The 19,034-nt window shown below is 40.2% G+C and overlaps 1 protein-coding gene across 2 annotated transcripts; it reads left to right on the forward strand.

Moving 5' to 3' along the window:
• Positions 1-627: 627 nt before the first annotated feature.
• spata18 (spermatogenesis associated 18) lies at positions 628-8,386 on the forward strand. 2 transcript variants are annotated; one of them, XM_031311955.2, is made up of 13 exons: positions 628-1,070; positions 3,629-3,734; positions 3,836-3,951; positions 4,825-4,943; positions 5,611-5,706; positions 5,805-5,939; positions 6,032-6,263; positions 6,450-6,608; positions 6,726-6,901; positions 7,718-7,841; positions 7,963-8,025; positions 8,209-8,231; positions 8,324-8,386. In XM_031311955.2, the coding sequence occupies exons 1-12, from the start codon at positions 984-986 to the stop codon at positions 8,227-8,229; spliced, it is 1,434 nt and encodes a 477-aa protein (XP_031167815.1). In that variant the 5' UTR covers positions 628-983; the 3' UTR covers positions 8,230-8,231; positions 8,324-8,386. The 2 variants fall into 2 exon arrangements, with proteins under 2 accessions (XP_031167815.1, XP_031167814.1); XM_031311954.2 differs by lacking the exon at positions 8,209-8,231.
• The last annotated feature ends 10,648 nt before the right edge of the window (positions 8,387-19,034 follow it).

Here is a 19,034-nt window from a genome sequence, read left to right on the forward strand (position 1 = left end):
TAAAAGATGGTCCATTCCAAGTTTAACCAGCCAATGACAGAAGGATCTTAAAATAGAAAAACATGTCCATTCATATTTTCCATAGGTAAACTGCCAAGCGGGTCAACCATGGATGTATCATAAGAGAAGACTTATTCTCATCCTCAAGCTCTCTTTATCAATTTAAAATAAATTCTAAGCAGTATTTGGTAAAAAAAAAAAATAAAATAAAGTATCACAATTATTAAACAGGAACGGTTTCAGAATTAGTGCATAGTATTACGTGCATGGTTTAATGTTATAATTTGCCTAATCCTTTTTATAATTTCGCTGTTAGATCTAACCATTGAGTAATTTTGTTGAAATTGTATCATTATTGTAATAGTAATACAATAATAATAATAATAATAATAATAATAATAATACTCATCCATTTATTTTATATAGCACTTTAGAAGGTATTCAAAGGCACTTTACAAGGTCAACGAAAGAAAAAAACACAATAACTGATCGATCAATCAGGATCAGTTTATTAACAACAATAACAACTAGAGTAGCTAGGTCAACCTATGCTGCTAATAATCTGACAATACTCTCTGTACGTGTAATTCAATTTAGTATGGCTATTGTATTATAATCGGATTTTATCCAACACAGCCACTCATCTGCGGTACTGTGCCACGTGGTTTACTCTGCGGGCCTTTGGTGTCGTTTGACAGTATGACATTACAATGGTGTTTACTTCACGGGACAGAAGGACATAACCCTGCAGGGGATTGACAGCCACCGCCAGTTATTTTTCAAAACACTAGCTAACTGTGGTTAGGTTGTAGGCTCGGCTCCTCACTTGGTTACCACAACTGAGGCGGTGCTTGGCAGCTGTGTCGTAGGTGGAGAAAGCAGGATTTTTTACTGCACAGAGATTAGCCTAACGTTACACCCCCGGCGACTGTTGTCCTCCTCCTGGGGCATTTTAAACCTCCGAGTAGTTATTGTGGGCGGACATGGCCGACACGTTAAGGAGACTGACCAATACATCTTCCTTCAGCGTCTTACAGGACAAGCTTGAGAGCTGGCAAAAAGACTACCATGTAAGTTCATCAATAACTAATGACAGACCTAAATCTGACCCAAGCACTTCATCAGTGCCCTCGGCCAGCCTCGCTATCTGTTCCACGGTGGTTAGTTCAAGAATTAGTGAGTCACGGTTACATTTGTGTACCCTTGAAAAAGTTTGAGTCAAAGCGTTGTAACGTTACATATATTACGTTACCCTTCTCCTCTAGACATTATTAATGGCTTTGTTTACTGTCAACTGCTGATTTTTTCCCCCCACTATGTAAAATGAAGAATTTTTTTTTTTTCCCATTATTTTAATTATGGATAACACAGTTGAAGCACAGTGGTTTGGATGATGCATGAAATCATTTCAAACAATACAGCAAAGGAATGCATTTGTTTTAGAAGACATTGATTTCCCGGTTGAGTTTGGTTGCTATGGACGCCAGTCGCCATGGCTACAGTTGGACTATACCAAAGATCTTTTACTTACTTTTAAGATGGTTCATGTCCTGTTACTTCCGGTGCAGCTTAAACTGCAACAGCGCGTTGCAGAGCGACCGGAAGTGATATGTCTCAACTTCAAAGGTTATATACTATCTATAAATGCAAAAAAAGTTGCAAATGAACGGAGCTAGCAACATGGATACCTGCTTTTCTACCGTTACTGTAAGCTACCGAGGCGCTGCTCTGATGTTACCTCGCTGTGTGTAACGTTCAAGAACCTGCAGGCTGTTCCTTCTTTTGCAGAATAACGATACGAGGATTTGCTTTCACCGTGCAGCATGAAAATGTTGATTTTTCTCAGTTTTCAGCGGTAAAACCATACACTGTAAAACAGCACGTCAATTAAACGGTTTAGCGGTATACTGCAGTTTAGTGTCCCAATTTTTTTTTGACACTTTTGACATTTTCTTTTTAAACATTTTAAATTTTTACATTGTTTAACGTCAATTTTTTCAACTTTTCCTTTTTTATTCATGGTTAATAAACCTAACTTATGACATTATACCTATTTTTTGTTAAAAAAAAAAAAAAAAAAAAGAAGCAGAAATTATGAATTATTTTTGACTAATAGTTAAGATCAGAGGATGTTGAGTGGATCACAGACTGTTTAGTTTAGTTTAGTCAGGAAACCATTTAAAACATTTTCAAATGCTATAAAATTGAATAAAACACCCAAAATTCAATGAAAGTAATCATTCATTTTACCTGCTAAGACACCCATGCATTCATGTTATTTTTGGGCAATTTGGTTGAAAGAAACCCTTATTTCTGATAGGAAAAACTTTGAAAATGGATCAAATTTGACCCGAGGACAACACAAGGGTTAATTAATTATGAACCTGCTAAACCACCTGTGCTACCCTACTCCTACCCCTAACCCTAACCCTAACCCTAACCTTAACCTGTCTCAAATAAGACCCTCATCATTTGGGACACTCAATTTTTGAAAAATTATTTGGGACACTAAACTGCACGTAAGCCCGGTTTAGCACCACAGCGCTCAAGTCTAAAACCCCTTTGGGCTCCCCAAACACCTGCCGAAAACAGTCCTACCAAAGAGGTGGGCCTACCTTTATAACTTTGCCCTAGGTAGCAGCACAGCGACACCCAATGTACACACAAGAAACAACACCCAATGTCTGATGACTCTAAACCAGGGGTCTTCAAGGATTTTAAGCCAAACACCCTTTAACTGACAGAGAGACGGAGCAGGGACCCCCTACTACATATATTATATAAAATTAAGTTGCATATTAAACAATAACATATTAAACAATAACGTGTAGGGCGGCCTAAAGCCTTTAGACATACCCTTTTAGTGCATGGAATACTAAGCTATTAAAATATGAGTTGTTGGTATCATTTTATAAATCATGTTTTAATGTAATAGGCTGCTTTATATTTGCTAATAATATGTTGGATTTAAGGTAATGGATTTTGAATTGCCCCTCCAGCACAAATAAAGTTATTTGAATTGAATTGAATGTTGATACATTTTATTTTTGGAAAGTCTTTCAAAACATTAACAATCAACAATAATTTGGAGGCCCCCCTGCAGTAACTCTGAGGACCCCCTAGGGTTGAAGATCTCTGCTCTAGACAACATATTTGGCTCCTACAGATATTAAAATATTTTAATAATAAACAATTCCACTATGCATTATATATTGGTATACGTGCAGTTTAGTGTCCCAAATTCCCTATACAATGTCCTTAATTAATTATGAACCTACTAAACCACCTGTGCTACCCTAACCCTAACCTGTCTCAAATAAGACCCTCATCATTTGGGACACTCATCTTTTGGAAAATAATTTGGGACACTAAACACGTAAGCCTTATATATTTATCTATAACATAAAATATATAGAGAGTAAATCAGAAAAGAGCAAGCCTATATAATACAGCATGTAACATTTTACGATTTCAAATGCCCTATGGTTTTTAATATACAAATTTGACTGACTGAATGGTCACAGTCATGTCCCTGTCACTTTATGTCTGGAATGAATTTGTCTTTGGCTGTACATTGCAAAGGGTTGTCTTGTTAATAGCCTATTGTTTGTCATATTTACCCTCCCAGGTTATATCCTGTGACCAGAACCTAAATAAATGTTGTGAGCTGATTGAACTAACTGCCAAGATCCAGGGACAACTGTTCGCCATCCTCAACCACACAGCTGCTGAAGGTAAGCTTTGCATTTGCAGTATAGGATTTTGTTTTCATTTACAAAAGTGTTAACCAGGTTATAATCACTCATGAGCTATTCCACATACACTCACAACTCAGGTGGTCACTATGCTGGAGTGGACACACTCAAAACGCGCCTGCTGCCGTGGCTTGGAACCTGTTTCTCAATGGCGAGGTCCTCGGTCACTGATGACACCAGTCTGCAGCTCATCCAGGTGACATCAATTGTTACTTGGCTTAATAGCACAGTATATATCATTATTAAATCCATCAAAGGCTATGTTCAGAATGCAGGCAAAAGTGGCCCAAATTTTTTTGGGGTCAAGTGACCAGGTCAGACTTCTTCAGAAGTAGTGTGAACATTCAAATCTTGCCCAGATCAGATTTTTTCAAATCAGATTGAGACCACTTCCATATGTGGTCCTGAATCAGACCCAGGTCTGATTTCTTTCAATGAGGCCGCAGTGAACAACCAAGGCGGATTTGATGCGACTTTTACGTCAATCTACATCGACATTTGTCACAATTATGCGCCGGTGGGAGTTAGACACAGACACAAACATTAAAAACTAGACTAGGCCTACAACATGGAGAACAGTGATGGAGCAAGTCAATGGAGGGAGAAGGAGGTGTTAGACCTCATTAGTGTATGCTCATTAATGTTCCGGCTGCCATTACTCAAACATTTTTGAAATAAAAGCGAAAATGCTTACTTCCTCCATAACCTTCCTAACTTTAGAGCAACAGCGTGCTGCGTCTGATGTCATTGTTATTGTTCTTTTGTGCATGCGGGTCAGTTCGAAACCGCAAACAGTTCACACTGGAATCTGATATAGGACACATTTTAAAAGGTAATGTGAACAGCCAAACAAAAAAATCAGATCTGAGCAAAAAAATCTGAATTAAGCATTAAGACTTGCTGTGTGAACGCAGCCAAAATGAATTTCATCCAGTGTAACACTACGACATAAACAGAAAACACATCAAAAATGTTTTTAACCAATTCAAATCATTTCCCTCTATTTTGGCCATCTGGTGATGTGGTCACTGTATATGATTTGTACTGTATCATCATTTGTTATTATCAGGATTCAGCGGAAAAGGACAGAAAGATCAGGGAGCTCTCTGCCTCCCATGACAGTGAGCTGCAGATGAAGGACACTCAGCTGTGCTCCACTCTCCGGCAGTTGGACTCTATCAGAGCAGAGTGAGTCTGAGAGATATGACACAATTTGCATGGCCCATGTTTAGCTGTATTTGGAAGTCCATGGACAAGGGGATGTATATAATTTAATTACATGTACTGAAATGAACCATACTATTACATTTTCAGATTTTTTATTTAGCAAAAAAACTCCCGCACAACGCTCCTTTGCGTCGAAAGGAGCCAGTTGAGGTGGTTCGGGCATCTGGTAAGGATGCCCCCTGGGCACCTCCCTAGGGAGGTGTTCCAGGCACGTCCAGCTGGGAGGAGGCCTCGGGGAAGACCCAGGACTAGGTGGAGGGATTATATCTCCAACCTGGCCTGGGAACGCCTCGGGATCCCCCAGTCGGAGCTGGTTAATGTGGCTCGGGAAAGGGAAGTTTGGGGTCCCCTGCTGGAGCTGCTGCCCCCGCGACCCGACCCCGGATGGATGGATGGATGGGACTCCCGCACACTGTCTAACTTGCAAAAATAAATGTAATAGTTGGCAACATTTCGGTACAAGATCATCCTCAGGCAATTTTGCCTGCGGATGGTCTTCCAAGTTAGACAGCGACAGTGTGCAGGAGTTTCTTTGCACCTTTTGACCTACTCGCCCCCCTCCCAACGCACGTGTCTCACGTTATAGATGTGCGACATATTTTTCTTTTCTGATTTTTTATTTTATCAGATTGGTCGATACTCAGAATGAACTGGATGAGACGAAGAGCAAATCAGCAACCACTCTGCTGGCCACTGAAGATGAAATACTGCAACTGAAAGCAGAGTAGGTGATACACTAAAATACTGCCGTAATATATTAGTTTTCAAATGCAACACACAGTGTGTGCTCCTCTGTTGATGTGAAGCGTGTCTGTGTTTCAGTTTGCGATCCGCACATGAGCAGGTGGAGATTTATAAGAGAAAGCTGGAGGCTCTTGACGATAATGAGCGGCAGATTCGCCTGCTGAGAGATGAAGTGTCCTACCTGAGCACAGAGAAGGTCATGCTGCAGGAAAGGTATACCCACATGTAAATACTGTATGCACACACAGACACCACTACATAGAACTAGTCTCAAGTGATGCCGTTTCTCTCACCGTCTCTCTCAGGTTGGTGAAAAGTCGTTCTCCGAGCCCCTCGCTGAGGCACAGTCGCTCTTCCAGCCCCATGAGGAGTGAGTCGCCCACCAGAGCTCAGCTCACCAACACTTCCCGCTACGCACGCCTCGTATCGCACTTCAGCGACCTGTATGCTGTGGAGCGGCTTGAGGCCCAGACCTTGCTTCGACGCCACATTGCTGACTTAGAGATGGTCCAGAAAATCATCTTCATTGCTATCGTGGTATGACTAATTATTCTAGAGCCGCCTGTAGAGACAAGCAGAGCATAAGTGCATGCAGGGAAAATGAGTCATATCTGTTTATTTGGACCGCCTATAGTTGCTTGATTTATTCCGGGATGTATAGGGATTGGCTGGTACATGGAGCAATTGACTGTAAAATGTTTTTGTCATGTTGTCACGTCTCAGGAATCCTTTAAGACAGCAAAACTGGCTTACCGTCAGTTCAAGCTGCGTGTGAGAAAGACGTTGTCCCCTTCCCACTTTGGGATAGAATGTCTGGAGGATGCAGCTGTGGACTACATCGTCAGAAACCTGGACCTTTATGACATTCAGGCCAGCGTCAATGTAGGACTAAACACTCCTCTCATGTGTCCTCTGAAGCATTAATGAACAAGTTATTGTAGTTTGATGCTGAAAAGGGCAGGGCATCCGTCTGTGTGTTTTTTTTCTTCATCTCCCCAGGATGTGATCAATGCCATGAACGTGAACCCTCGGATCTCTTTCCCGCCGGAAGTGGACTTTGTCCTCATCAGTGCCTTGATCAGGGAGACATGCAGGGTGGCGTTTGCCATGCAGACATTGGACCCCCCGCTTGACTTGGCCTTTGCCAGCGATGGAGAACTTTACAACGACAGCAGGTCGGTCCTTTGTACAGCTTGCTTTGCTGCCCAAAGTTTGTTCTTTAACAGAAATGTTGCTCTCAACTTCATCTTTAACTTTGTTATCCCCAAGGAAATTTGATCTTCATCAGACATCAAATCACATTAAGGTCCATGACAAACATAAAATATTGACAACAGCAACAAATACAGAAAAATTCCACACCACAATTGAAAACAAGGTACACCTTCCACACTGAACCAGAAGCTATAAACATTAAAAACAGCACAGCAAATAAATACATGTTTAGTGTTGTACAGAGACAAAATAAATAATAAATCCAAGCTTATCCATACTAACACGGATACACATAAAAGCAAGCAAGTTAATGAAGTAAATTAAGCTTCACAATCAAAAGAAGTCACAGGAGGTTTCAGAGAGTAAAGCTGTAGTGCTCAAGTTGTCATATCATGCCACATTTCCAAACACTGGGCCTCATTCACCCAACGTTCTTAAGAACAAATGTGTTCTTAAAACCCACTTACGCAGTTTTTAGATTCTGGCATTCACCAATGTTTTCTTATTTGGGATTTGTTCTTAGGTAACAATCCTGCTGTTTAAGAACATGTCATGAATCAGACGTAGACTTTTCTTAGAGACTTTCTTAAGAACATATTTAAGAGAAAACTTAGGAAGATATTGGTTACTGAGGCCCAATCATTGTAAGCCATGAGCCTATGAACGGCAGTCTTTCACTAAGGTTATTTGCTGTCTCTACCAATAGATGTCACCCTTACACACATACATACTCACAGCTCTCCCTCACTCTGTTCCCCTGCGTCTCTCTCCGACAGGTATCGTCGCAGCTATGACTCGGAGTTCACTGCTCCTCTGGTGATGTACCACGTGTGGCCGGCCTTGATGGAGGGAGATGTTGTGGTAGTAAAGGGCGAGGCTGTGACTCGAAGGGGTGCTACGGTACTGACTGTATAATACTCCAAACATATCATTAATTTAGTTGTGCTCCAGAGAATAATGTAAGAGCATGAAAGTACATGGATAGGCTCACGTGTTTGCCGGGCTTTTGTCTGTTTTTCAGTGGAGTCGAAGCAGGAGTACCAGCCCTGTGCGCTCTCGCTCTCTCAGCCCAACTCGCAATCTTGTAAGTCTCTATAACATTTGACAGTGCAATCAAACACAGAAAGATATGCATAATTTGGGGTTTTGTTCAGGTGGATTGCATCCTTTTGTTGGCTTCAACATTGCTCAGTTACTCATACAATTTTACAAGAATACAAGATTCATTTTAAATTCAGATGTATAACTCTTTCCACTAAACAACAAGCATGCACACCCATGGCCTTAAGGGTATGTATATCAAAATCTAAGCTTTGGATTTGTTTTCTTTTCATTTGACTCAATAGTTGTAAATATAATCAGCATTATTATCTTTTTTTTAGGCATTTATCAGCAAAAGAAGCCTGTCTCCTCAACGTCTCAGAGCTAGCCACCTGTGAACTCTGGCCTCTCTGTCAACGGAAAAATAATTTACACCTGTACTTCATTTGTACCAAGTCAGTGAAATAAAGTTTGATGGATTTGTATCTGTATGCTTCCACCAAATAAAGCAAAGTGATCCTTAGATACTGTACCAGCCAAAGGCTGCTCTGAGTTTACATGGTTGGAGGGCAGATTAATGGGACGTTTACAGTAACTAGCTGTCAGTACATTATAGAAAAAACAAAAATAGTCTGGCAGCTAACTTAACAGTTGTCTTAGTTTACTACATTTACTCTTAAATACATAATACTAACTGTATTTTAGTGATCACCAGAAACTTAAGTGCATTTTTCAGGGGAAATCAAGGCCTGCACAGTCCACTTTAGGATACATATTCAACCTATACTCCTCTCTTTACTTTTAACCAAAGGTGTATGTAGCAGTAGTCTTTAGGACATTATTGTAGGACATACAATATGGTGCTAATGATCAGTACTAACTTCAACTCCTCCAGTACTTGAGTGACTTGTATTGGTCATTGTGATTTTTAGTGTCAGTGGTTGCTGTGTTTTTTGGTATTTCTTAATTTTATTTTGTGTTGCAGGTGTTTTATATTATGGACATTTAAGATAAAGTAAGACATGTTTAAAAACATTTAACATAAGATGTTTATGACATGAATAACTGGAAATGGTTTTGCTTTTTAAGTTTAAAACATAGATTTTTAATCAGGTTTTTTTGTTAGTTATTGTGAAGATTAGGACCAGTAGCTTTCATTATAGTAGCTAGTTCATTTTGCAGAAATGTCTGTATGCATTCCATATGACACTTCTATTTATTTACAACTTACTGTATATCACCACTTATATAATCATATGCAATAGTACTGTACTTTCATTTGCTCTTTAATGGCTTGAATTTACTGAGATGATTTGTGTTGTGTGATGAATATATTTGTGGACTGTGCCTTTTAGGATTCCTTTTTAAAGAATAAACAGCAAACCTTTTGAAGGAACTGTAGGGTGATGTGAAATGGTTCGGGTGGATTGAGGGTTTGGTGAGCAAACCGAGTCTCAGTCAGAAGACGTCAAGTGATATGGAGTGATGAATAAGAGCAGGGAGAAGGCAGGGTTTGATGCAACACCAGTGGTATTTTATTTTCTTATCCTTCAAGGTGATTTTCATTCATTGCATTCATGTTTGTGTGCTGCATAAAGGGATAAAGAAAATACGATTAGACAGTGGTCAATCAACACATAAATTAAACAAATTATACAAATGAACAAAGGAGATGTGAGTTTACTACTCACAACTGTACAGGCTTTAAAAGATCATTCGAACGAACAATCTTTCCACATGGCTCATGGCACATGTCTGGCAAACAAAGGAATCCAGTCAGCAGTGCACAGGTTAGCAGTAAATCATGACAATGCATAAAAACACAAAACACAGTAGAAATGATAGAGTGACTCGCGTTAACTTATGAAGACGCACACAGGGTGCATGGGAGTGCCAGCAGAGAGTGCAAAGGATGAGCCAAAGGGTTCACAAACAATTTATAGTCAACAGGTGAGGTGGGCGTGGTCAGGTGGCAGGTGGTAAAAGTATCCTCCTGTTTCCGACTGGCAGATTCAACACATTCATTCCCGAAGTGAATTGAAAGAGCGAAAATGGAATGGAATGGAAGGAGTCTTTTCACCTTTACTGCAACTCCAAGTTGTTTTCTGTTAATTGAGACTTTTTTATTGACTATGGACTATGATTTTCTTTTTTTTGAATTATGAATTCTTCTTTGAAACACTGTTTAGAATGGCTGCTTCACTTACCAAAAAAATTAAACCATAACAATCTATCTGCCAAATTATAGTGTAAAGACATGTACTGTATCCGATGTTGGATTGGCATGGCAATGCAATTAGACCAATTAGAATTGAACGCATGCAGGGACACATTTATAACTCTTGTATTTTGGGCTCTCAAAGGATTCCACTGTTGTTGTTTTTCCACAGTAGGCTCAATAATTCCCCTAATTTAAATGTTCTGACATCAGAGTATTACTACTACCCTGTTTTAACAATAGATGGTGCTACTACTCTATCATGAAAGTGAGCACAAGAGTTAAAAACACTCCAGTGGTTGGACAGCCAGCAACTTAACTTTTTGAAGCGTTAGTTTGTTTTTGAAACATTTGGCCTATCCCACATGGTATTACACGACGCCGCTATATATGAAACATCAAAAATATAAGAAGACCTCGTCTGGTAGCACATACGCAAAACCAAAAAGAAAAACATCTGATTCATTTGAGCTATTTCTTTACACTTTCAAATAACATATATGTATGTGCAAAAAGTTAATTGATTCTACACCAAAAAGAAATGCTACAAGCCTAAAGCAGGGGTCTTCAACATTTTTTAAGCCAAGACCCCTTAACTGAAAGAGAGATGGAGCAGGGACTCCCTACTACATATTTGTATAAAATCAAGTTGCATAATAAACTGTGTCTACAATAACGTGTAGGGCAGCCTACCTTTTTAGTGCATATAAGCTATTAAAATAATATTTGTTGGCTACATTACCTATGGGCCAGTAAGCCTATTGTCTATAAAAAAAAAAATCACAAATAGGCAGATTTACATTTGCTAATAATATGTTGGATTGCAGAATGGATTCATTCTGCAGTAACTCTGAGGACCCCCTAGGGGCCCCAGACCCCCTGTTAAAGATCTCTGGCCTAAAGTTTATCTTGATAGAGGACTTTTTAATTTTTTTATATGTGAATAGCAAACTCATTCAGACATTGTGCATCAACCACGTGTGTGACTGCACCAGTATGTGTACATTTGAATGACTCCTTAAGGGAATCCCAGCAGCAACATCACAGTCGTGATGCCTTCATAGATAGTTTTAGTATTCTCAGCCATCTAATGAGGTCTCCAGGCTTTGCCCAGTGCTGCACCCGCCTGCCTCACCAGGCAAGCCAATTATACTGCCGCCTCTTCAAACCATCTAAAATATAAAATCAGGCATTTGCTCCGCAGAGCAGAAACTGAGCTCTAGCAGCGGGTCTCCGTGACCTCGGAGTCCTTCAGAACAGTCTTTTAACGAGTTCACTCACTTACCACTTCTGGAGTCTGTAAATTGTGGTTTAATTATTTTACTGCTATAAAGAACTTTTGAGTAGAAAATAAGTGAATTTGTTTCATGGATTAGATGGAAACTATACTCATTTACTTATGAAAAAGCTCAGCTGAACACTATTTGTCTATGCTGCGGTGATTACCATCCCACATCAGAGGATGCAGCATGGACTGTGATTGTATCAAGAACAAAGTATCCTCAATGCTAAGACTTGCGTTGGTTATCATATTATGCATTTACCCATAGGGAGGGCAAAACTGTTATTGTTACAGTTATTAAACTGTCATTATTTCAATGCCATGTTTTCCAGAGGCAGACATCCAAAATTAAAGTATATCCTCACAAAAATTAGCATTACAGAGAGACTTGGAGAATCTATTCGGAAAAGAAATGTGTGGAATATGCAGAAAACCATGTCATGGAAACTTCCACCATGCCTCCTCATCACATACCCACACAATGAGCTTCTTGTAATCTTGTCTGACGGTTCAGAGGTCCTGGCTCCTGGGACACAGGCCAGGTCCTGCTGCTACCACGATAGAACCGGCTCAGCTCAGTTGCCCTTCTGTGAGCCATGGTGTGTGTGTGTGTGTGTGTGTGTGTGTGTGTGTGTGTGTGTGGGGGAGGGGTTATTTACTCAGGTGTGTTGTGGTCAGACTCTGGATGGATAGAGATGAGAGAGAAGATTGAAAATGGTTGTACTCTGTCTCACTTCTATGGGCAGCACTGCAATAAAGCATCATTCCTGCAGTCATGGCACTCACACTCACTGACAGAGAGAGAGCGTTAAGATTTTTTCAAGATTTTTATTTATTTATGAGGACAATGCACAATAATCATTTTCAATTGTAGTCTACCTAGCATGCATGTCTTTATGGTGGGAGGAAACTGGAGCAACCGGAGGAAACCCACACAACCCACTTCTAAATCCAGATTTTCTTTTGGTAGCCAAATGATGAAACCACCAGTTTCTCTGTGACCGGAGGGACCAGGTTTCAGCAGGTGCTCGAAGTGAAATCTTAATCCACGGCCCAAACTGGAGAGACAGCAGTAGCTGGAGCTCACCCTAAACAGACTCAAGAGCTGTAAATGCACCCAAAGTTTCCAGTTGGATGGCAGTGGCCTGACTCACAGCGCTGCTGGAGCGTGTGATGTTTCCTCTGGACGTTCTTAATGTGCTCAATGCTGGCAAGAGTTGAGTTTCTGGAGCTTAAGCATGATGAGTACCAGCCCTGATCCCACAACCAAGACCAGAGGGGGAATATTAATGGGGCTGTATATCACAGCACATGATGACATCGTAATGGGTGACAGAGCTGCAGTGCATAAATCAAAGGCAATGTTAAAATAGAGAGGAGTGTGAATGAAGCAAATCAAAGCAGAGGACACAAAAAAAAAACAGATGATGCAGGTGAGAATGAACTCGGTGACAAAGGAGCTCATCCTTCTCAAACAACTACTAAACATGAACAGTCACCCTAGGCTGCGATTGTGGATCTTTCCTCTGATGGAGTCACATTTCAACAGAGGAGTCAGTGAGCCACACTGCAGGTCGACAAGGCCTCTGTATCTCCAAGAGAGGCAATGCTGTCTGTGGCCCAGAGAGGCCGTTAAACACATCTGGAACAGAGCAGCAGGATGCAGCCTCTGGACAGGAGGACCTCACAATTTATGACAGCACACTCATGACTGTGGCTTCATACATCAGTGCAATGTTGTGTGTGACTGATTGTAAGTACACCACACGGACAAGCCGACCCCACCCTCTTTACTCCCATTCTCAGTGCTTGAACACCCAATGGCAATTTCCCTGGCATTAACGAGTATATGAGGTCATATCGAGGGCTGGCTGCAGGCGTCGGCCCAGTGGGTGCTGAGGAGCAAACAGGCGTGACCGCCGATCTTCTCAGTTCCAGTGGGATCAGACATCAATTGACCAAAATCCTCTGCCAGAGATATCACGGATTAATACTTCCTTCCCTTCTCTATGACGACTATCATATCAAATAAAGAAAAACGACTGAGAATTTGGACTCTCTTTTTCCCAATGCAGACATTTGTCCAAACCGTTTCCTCTTCCTGCTCTGTCATCCGTTGCACATCTGGGCTATCACAAGCAACGGTCCATTAAGAATATTTGTAAGCCAAATGATTTGATGTGCTCTCCTTAGAATAAGAGTGTTTCCTACAAAGCTTGACACATGTGTTAATGAACCTGTGACATCAGCAGACATTGTGGGAAGATTTAATGTCTCAATGATCAGTTGGGATGCAGAAAACATCAAGCTCTGCTCACACAGTAATATTCATCTAATGTGCAGTTCAGACCTGGCATGGTAATCATGCTCCCTGTCTTTCATGATCTTTCAAGAGCTGCGACACAAAAGCAGACCCCAGAGAATGGGGATTTGGTTCATGATTTTCCACAGAATTGTTTTTAACAGGTCATTAAAGCCTCAGAGGCTGTCATGACCTTTTCTCTTTTTTGCAGAGGTGGGGGGGGGGATCAACTAGATGTCAATGGGATTTGAAGTCTCTGCTTGGCAAAGAGACATCTATTTACATTTCAGATGGAAAGATCTTCCCGCTGCTAAGTGGAGATGTCAATCTGTGCTTTAATTACATGGTTTGCTTTGTCAGGAGGTGCATTGTGGGGAACCGAACCTGCTGGTCCTCAAAAGGGAGCCCCGCCTGCATGGATGCTGGAATGCTCCATGTAAAAACACATCTGGATGATTTGATTAATGTGAATAACAGCCACCCGTTTACATTACAGAGCAGCACTGGCAGGGCAGAGTGCCGTGGATGCAGGTGTGAGTTTCGAGGGTTACTGCTCCACTGGGGCTTGTTACACTTAGCTCAGATTTGATACTCTCACGGAAACAGGCGATCAAACCTGGCGCCAATCTCGTGTGCGACTGGCCTCGGCACTGAACACCCCCCACTCTGAACAGGGATGGAGGAAAGGAACATTAGGGGGAGAGAGAAAGAAAAACAAAAGAAAGATTTGAGAGCTGGAATAACGGCCTCACAGAGAACATGTACAACTATTAAAAATATGGAAACTTTCTTGTGGCTGTGGTTTGACCTCCGGGGCGCTGAGTCTTTGCAGCTTCTAACACTGAATGGACATACCACCATGTCTTTTGTCTATTTAATAACACATGTCTAGACATGGAACTGTCATTGGGGAAAAGCAGACAGACATGAAAACGTTTTTTTGCTAACAGATTGCCAAAGAATAGAAACATTAAAGAGGCAGCAAAAAATGGAACAGAACAATTTAAACTACAATAAGACATTTTGATTGATGGATCATTTTATTTGTTTGTGTTTAATCATGGATGCTGACATGTAAGGAGGGTTTACATCTGACTTTTCAACCTCAGGATGGTCAGAAATGTGTCTCGTAATACATTTCCTATCAACAGTATAATGACATGTCACCACTAGATGGCAGTTCAACACTGTACTTTACTTCAATGTAAAAACAGTTTCTTACACAGTGAAATGTACAGCTGTGGAAGAAGTACTCTGATCCTTCGCTCAAGTATTAGAAGTAGTCTATTACGAGTGAAAGTATTGCATTCAAAGTTTTACTTAAGTAAAAGCACACACGTATTATCAGCAACATGTACTTAAAGTATAAAAAATAAAAGTACTCACAGAATGACCCCCTTCAGAGTGTAATACATTTTAATGTTGTAGTTGGCTGAAATGGAGCTCATTTTAAATACTGTATGTACTGTTTGGCATCTGTTATTATCCGTAAGGTAACCCATAACTACAGCTGTCAGCTACATGAAGTGCAGTAAGAAATGTAATGGAGTAGAACTAGAGTCAAATTGAAATATTCAAGCCATGAAAGTGTACTTAAGTGCAGTACTTGGGTAAATGGACTTTCCACCACTGGTAATGCAATGCTTACAGTAAGCACCACTCGATGGTGAATCTCTAAATTAACATGAAGTTGCTAATTGTACTAGTGGGACAAACATTTTCCAGTTGATCTCCAATGATATCTGCATGCCTGTCTGCCTGTCTGCCTGCCTGGGGCCCCTGAACCAACACAGGACTGTGTGGGGACGCTCAGTGTTTCTTTTCCTTCTATATGCCTCTCCGTGTTGCGCAACAGTCGAACCCCAAGAGGGGGAAGATAGAGAAATATTTGTTTTCTAGGACAGAGTTGTAAAAAAAAAAGTAGAGGAATCAGAGTATGACTTGTAGGCGGTCTGACCAAAACAAAGGTCACGCTCGCTGGTCATCAGCAGTCTCTGACTAAGAGCCAAAGCTGATTGGGTGGTGTAGGAAAAGTAATGTTCTAAGGCAGATAATGTGGTTTGAAAAGCTTGAGGGAAATCCACTCTCCCTGTGTGCAATGAAGAAAGTAGATGTAGTAAAAAGTATTAGTCGATTAAAGGTCAGTTCATTCCCATGTATTGCATTTGTGTCTCTGACTCTAAAAGGCAAGAGCTTGAGAAGAAAGAGAATATCTCAGGATCTGGAAAAACACAACATTCACTATGCCAATATGTAGCAAACATTTGCTTTGCGTCTTAGTTTTCAGCTGTAAAACACGTTTTCAGACATGTGACAACACAAACTACTATTTATGTCCTCATGTGTACATGTTGTCCATATATATGTTTAAGTATTATCATAATGGGAGGGATGAATGAAAAGAATTCAAAATATGGTCTCATTGCCACTCTGAGCATCATAACCTTTTCTCTTTTATTGCTAACAAGCACTCAATCATTCGCAGTGGGGAGGTCAACACATGACACATCTCTATTTCTTTACTTGTCATTTTGATGAGCAGTAACCTTTCCTGTCTAAGATATAACTCTTTCAATGTCTCAGCTTGTCAGTAGTTGCTCTCATAGATGTAAGGCTCAGACCATTCAATAGCTTCAATATGACTACAGCTTATATGATATGAATAAATCTGTAAAACCTTAGCATAAAATAAGATTTTCTTTTGAATACGAAGGACAGGACACTGCTGTAAAACAGAAAACACACACACACATATATATATATATATATATATATATATATATATATATATATATATATATATGTGTGTGTGTACTGCAGTACACATAGAACAGCAGCAGCAGCCGCAGCAGCAGCACATAGAACATAAAACAGAACATAAAACATAGAAGTTACAAAAACATAGCATTTAGGACCAGTTTCAAATCAATTAATTCAGTCTGTGTTGTATAACGTTAAAAGCAGACTGTAAATGTCGCAAGGCTTCTTCCTGAGATGGTGGGGTGCACAGTAAATAGCAGTGTCTGCACAAAAGTTACAATTTGCACAAATAACATCTAAAAAATAAGACTGTTAAAAAGAAAAACGTAAAAAGAAGTGATCCGAGAACTGAACCCAGGGGGACACCCTTGTTAGAATTTATGAGTTCACTCACAATAGGGACACATAAGGAAACAGAAGCTCACGTGCAGAACAGTTAGGTCCCAGAATAATATAGTGACCACTCATTCATTCCCTCATTCATTCATTGTACTTAAAGTATAGTGGAATTATTGTTGCTATTCTAAGAATCAACATATACAGTATTTGGTGAAATACTTGAGATACTTTGGTTACAATTATATAAATAAAGTTTAGAGAGAGTTTCTCTCTTTTCAACTTTTCTCAAAGTTGCTGTAAAGCCATTTCCCATGTTACTTTTTTGGTCTGCTGCTATTTGTGCCATACAGTGTCCCCTTCTTGGTTTCTCCTGCAAAGCCATCCATCACATTCCTGCCAAGTCTGACTCATTGACATAACATTCTGTAAAACTAAAGAGAGTTGAAGTTCTCAGGAAGGCCTTGTATGTTTACAGTAACTCTGTGGATTCTTTTGGATGGAAACTAAGACTTCACTAGTATAAGACAAGGGATGCCAGAAGAACAAGGCTGTTTGACACTCCACCCAGCTGTTTTGAGACTAATTAAACAATAAGAAAATAAGCATGAATGATCTCACATATTGCACATTTTGAATTCAAACAATTAAGTTCCCAAATATCCCACATTACTATCATAAAGATGACCAAAAACACCTGACTCTTCCAATCCTAACCAAACCTTGTGCATGGCTTTAAGTGAGTTTAGTGGGGTATATGTTGAGGCAGAGTTGCTTGTGTAAAAAGAGAACATTTGTCCCTGCCATTTTCTTCTTATCCAACACAGTCCACACTCAGAGCATCGCTACCACATTCTTGGGGTCAGAGAGAAAAGCAGACAGGTCAGATCTCTGTCTGCTGCTGACCAACTTACATTAACACTCAGTCAGTCGAAAACTAGATCAAGGACAACAGAGACGAGTGTTTAGTGGTGTGTGTGTGTGTGTGTGTGTGTGTGTGTGTGTGTGTGTGTGTGTGTGTGTGTGTGTGCACTCGTGTTGTGTGTGTGTGTGTGTGTGTGTGTGTGTGTGTGTCGGTAAGGTGGGAATCTCATTGCAGGCTATTGCACAGTAAATGTCTCAGTTAGGACTGCATCAAGTCAGATATTAGTTATAATATTAAACATTTGCTACAACAAAAGTTTCGTGGTGATTTTAGTCTGAAACTAAAGATTATGTCTGGTATTGCTAATCACTCTGCTTGGCACTGGCTTGTTGGTGTGTTTAACATGATTACTAATGTCATGGAATGTCTTTTGTGAAGTTTCTAAGGGATTGTGGCCAGAAAAAGGGCTCATAGTGACAAGCTGGGTGTTTATACTTGGCAGTTGGAAGTCCAGATGGACTAACTGGAAGTTACTGAGCCCACCTCTCTCTTTGCAAAGGAATTTATATCAAAAATCTATTTTTAGAGCCAATAATTAATGAAAAACAGACGGTTTATTTTAGTCTTTTCCGATACAGTTGTCACCAAAATAGCCATGACTCAAGGACTTAGATATTGTTGCATGGTTTTATTTGGTATAACATGATAACTGTGGAGTCTTTTGTATACACTCTTTAATTCTTTGGAACTGAGGTGCAAACAAGGGTGGATACTGTAATCTCTGCCCGAACCTGATCTAAAAAAAACTGCTTCTTGTTTATTTACTATAACTGGACTGTTTTAATTTTAGAGCTAGCTATGACATTCATCAGTATGGTCCGGTTACAGTCTATCTGCACAGCCTCAAGACCATTTACAATGAGACAGACAACGAGACAAAGAATTAGGATGATTGGACAAAAACCTAATACAAACAATAAAAGACAACTGGAATAGAGATTGCATAAATCAAACTATAATATTATAATAACTAATAATTATTATAAAACTATGAATTTGTAAAAGCGAGCCTACTGTATAAAAGAGGTTTCCATCTAGCCGGCTCAACCGCAACCAAGAAAATTATAGCTCAACACTGCCCCCCCACACTGTGTGTGTGTGTGTGTGTGTGTGTGTGTGTGTGTGTGTGTGTGTGTGTGTGTGTGTGTGTGTGTGTGCGTGCATTAATCCTTCTGAACAGCTCTCTGTGGGAGATAAAGTGTTTCGGAGAAGTGGCTGGGATCTTTCCA

This window comes from Sander lucioperca, chromosome 11 (genome assembly GCF_008315115.2).
Source record: "Sander lucioperca isolate FBNREF2018 chromosome 11, SLUC_FBN_1.2, whole genome shotgun sequence".
In the NCBI taxonomy this organism is placed as follows: domain Eukaryota; kingdom Metazoa; phylum Chordata; class Actinopteri; order Perciformes; family Percidae; genus Sander; species Sander lucioperca.

Excerpts from the sequence above, each read along its gene's own strand:
- spata18 (XM_031311954.2), top strand. The coding sequence starts at position 984 with ATGGCCGACACGTTAAGGAGACTGACCAATACATCTTCCTTCAGCGTC. Across the intron at positions 3,952-4,824 it reads CCAGTCTGCAGCTCATCCAG|GATTCAGCGGAAAAGGACAG; the intron begins GTGACATCAATT and ends TGTTATTATCAG. Across the intron at positions 6,902-7,717 it reads GAACTTTACAACGACAGCAG|GTATCGTCGCAGCTATGACT; the intron begins GTCGGTCCTTTG and ends TCTCTCCGACAG.